The following is a 2,656-nucleotide window of genomic DNA, read 5'->3' as shown; positions in this document are numbered from 1 at the left end:
GGGGGGGGGGGGGTTGCTTTTCCTATAGAAATATATGCAATGATCCAGTCTGATAAACATGTTTAGTGTTATTTCATATTTCATCAGTGTTCTTTTATTTTCTTTTTGTACAGAACATGATATCAGTATCACAATAAAACATATAAGTTGTGGTGACCGGCCTATAAGAGGAAAACAATTCATCTTCCTCTCAGTAAAAATATGTACTTATGGTAAAAATCTAGAAACCAGAATCCGGGAATGTTTGAATTCTTGATGTTGAACTTTACACCTGTAATCTCTATTTATGGCCCATTCTGCTCGCTGTGTGTTTAATACCACCGTCTAATCCAGGAGAGAGGATGGTGGGTTCAGCTCCAGGGGAAGGGGGAAGTTCCCTTGACTGCCTCCTGGGTTGTGTAAACCATCAATTCATGTCACGAGTGACACAGAGCAGGCCCACCTGAGACTAAACAGTATGCAAATCAGCCACATGTATCTGTGCATGACACCTCGGACCAGGGGACAATCTAAAGGTGCCTTTGTCCTGATTCTAAGTAGACTAAAAAGCTTAGACAACAACTGAATCTGTTTTAAGTAATTAGATTTTTGCTGAAACCCTTTCTGCTAATTACATTTATCTCCTTATTAAAGGGTGATAAAGAGAAGGAAACAGTCCGATTATGTACATGTGAAAAATAGTGCAGAGGAGCTTAAAGAGCAGTAGAGGAGATTTTATTTCAAAGAGGGGGCTGTTTAAAATAAAGTCAGGTGGGCAACAATTAAATCTTCTTATGACCTTTTCTTTGGGGGGTTAACAAAAAAATTTTTTAAATCCTTTTGCAGAAATAAGCAGCTGAACTCAGAATATTTTATGTTGCAAATATGTTTTAATTCAACTTGAGATATGAATTAGTTATTTTTAATGATTTTATTGCAGTGTAAGGCTATTAAATCTTATCCTCTTGGTAAAATGTAAATTCATTATTGAACTCTAAAGGGGTTTCAGGCCTTTCGATGGAAAAAAAACAACTTTTTTTTTTTTTTTTTGCCCCAATGACGTGGAAGGCGCTGCTCTTTTTCCATTTGCTGCCGTGGGGCAGATTATTGCCCCCACCCGCGTCTCTGTGTGTTTAAATAGCAAAGTCCGCAGCTTCTCGGGGTTGAAGAACCCCCCCTTCAGAAGGAGGCGTAGGCTGATTTAGCTGCTTAGTTCTAGATAATAATAAAAAGGCCTTTATAAACTGGAGCACCTTAACATGTACTCAAATAAGGTGGAAGGGCCACGCAGAGGAAGATCGTTTGACTCCATGAACATTGGCTTCGACGAAAAACTGTTCAACAATGAGGTAAGAACCAAGAAAGAAAGGATATTAAAACAAAAGTGCTTCAAAATGTATTCTTGAACTTTCTTTTAAATGGTTTATCATATTGGAGCAAAGTTTGGACTTTAGGGGGGCGATTCTTTTAGCATCGTAAACTTCAATTTTCCTCTTTAGCACAAAAATGATCATATTAGAAATATGAGGCTATTTACATGAAGCACCTGAGGTCTGCACGTGGGAAAGACACGCGTCACTCGAGGAAATGCGGGAAAGTCTCATGTGCGCGTGCAGTGTTTCAAACATTCAAAAAGTTCTAGAATAAACAGACTGATGCTTTTAAAAAAATCCTCATAGCAAACTTTAATGCATGCAGAAATTAACAAACTGTTTATAGAAAATCGCTCATTTAAAGCAAAAAAATGTGTGAATTAAATAAACACCAAATAGAACTGAAGGCTGAAAACGTCCTAATTTCCAACCGGGTGATTAAAGAAGCGTTTGATGAGCTTTCCAGAGGAAGGGAGCTAATAATAGGCTTCCCCGCTCTTTAAAGGAGATTGCTGTAAGGCGATTCTTTGAGACAGAGACAAGTTCATCCTCGTTAAACCGAGACGCAAAGTGTTGACCCCTGTCCTGCGTCCTGATCCAGTCTCCCACGCACTAATGATTTGTGGGACAATACGGACCAGGGTTCACGGAAAACAGCTCCGCCACGCCGCCTGCGCCATGTACGAGGCAAGGAATATGGTAGGAATGAATAAATCAGTGAGCTGGTTTTTATATTTTCTATGCAGCCTGTGGTCCTAAGAAATGAAAATCTTTTTTGCAAGTATTTGTTCCACTTATTAAACTGTGATTTTAAAAACTAAAATCCATAATAAATGCAAATGTCAATGAGAAACCGATTAGTTTTGCTTTGCAGTCTAAAGTCTGACAGGATTATGTGAATTTTCCAATGGCGTCTGCAACCACGCGTCAACGTCACAGCGCTGTCCGAGGTGCTGAAACGGACGGCGCCGCTCAGTTCGGTCTAAATTACTTCGCTTACTTCTTTATAAACATCTAAAAACAACATATTATTGTTTTAAACGATGTTCCAAAGAAGAACTTCAGCTGCGCCTGTCTGTGACTCTTCCTTTTACGCACATGAGACAAGATGTTCGAAGGATTCTTTCGGATCGCTCGATGCTCTTAAGTGATTAGAAGTTATGCACGCGCGTCATTACGCGGGCTAAGCTCCGGTACAGGCGTTATGCTGGTGAAGGTTCTCTGTCATCTTGGTCATAGTCATTCCAAAAAACTAAAAGCAATCCACTGGAGCTGGTTTGAAGTTTGAAGACAAAACCTGGAAC

The 2,656-nt window shown here is 39.7% G+C and overlaps 1 protein-coding gene across 1 annotated transcript in view; it reads left to right on the top strand.

Moving 5' to 3' along the window:
* Window positions 1-1,157: 1,157 nt before the first annotated feature.
* tph1 (tryptophan hydroxylase 1) overlaps window positions 1,158-2,656 on the top strand; it is a 6,811-nt gene continuing 5,312 nt past the window's right edge. The window contains exon 1 of the mRNA XM_015403615.1: window positions 1,158-1,328. Coding sequence (XP_015259101.1) covers window positions 1,239-1,328 — 90 coding nt within the window. The 5' untranslated portion in view covers window positions 1,158-1,238. The remainder of the gene's footprint in view (window positions 1,329-2,656) is intronic.

The sequence above is a fragment of the Cyprinodon variegatus genome, unplaced genomic scaffold, assembly GCF_000732505.1.
Source record: "Cyprinodon variegatus isolate N-32 unplaced genomic scaffold, C_variegatus-1.0 Scaffold1528, whole genome shotgun sequence".
In the NCBI taxonomy this organism is placed as follows: domain Eukaryota; kingdom Metazoa; phylum Chordata; class Actinopteri; order Cyprinodontiformes; family Cyprinodontidae; genus Cyprinodon; species Cyprinodon variegatus.
This window is presented reverse-complemented; position numbering and strand designations above follow the sequence as displayed.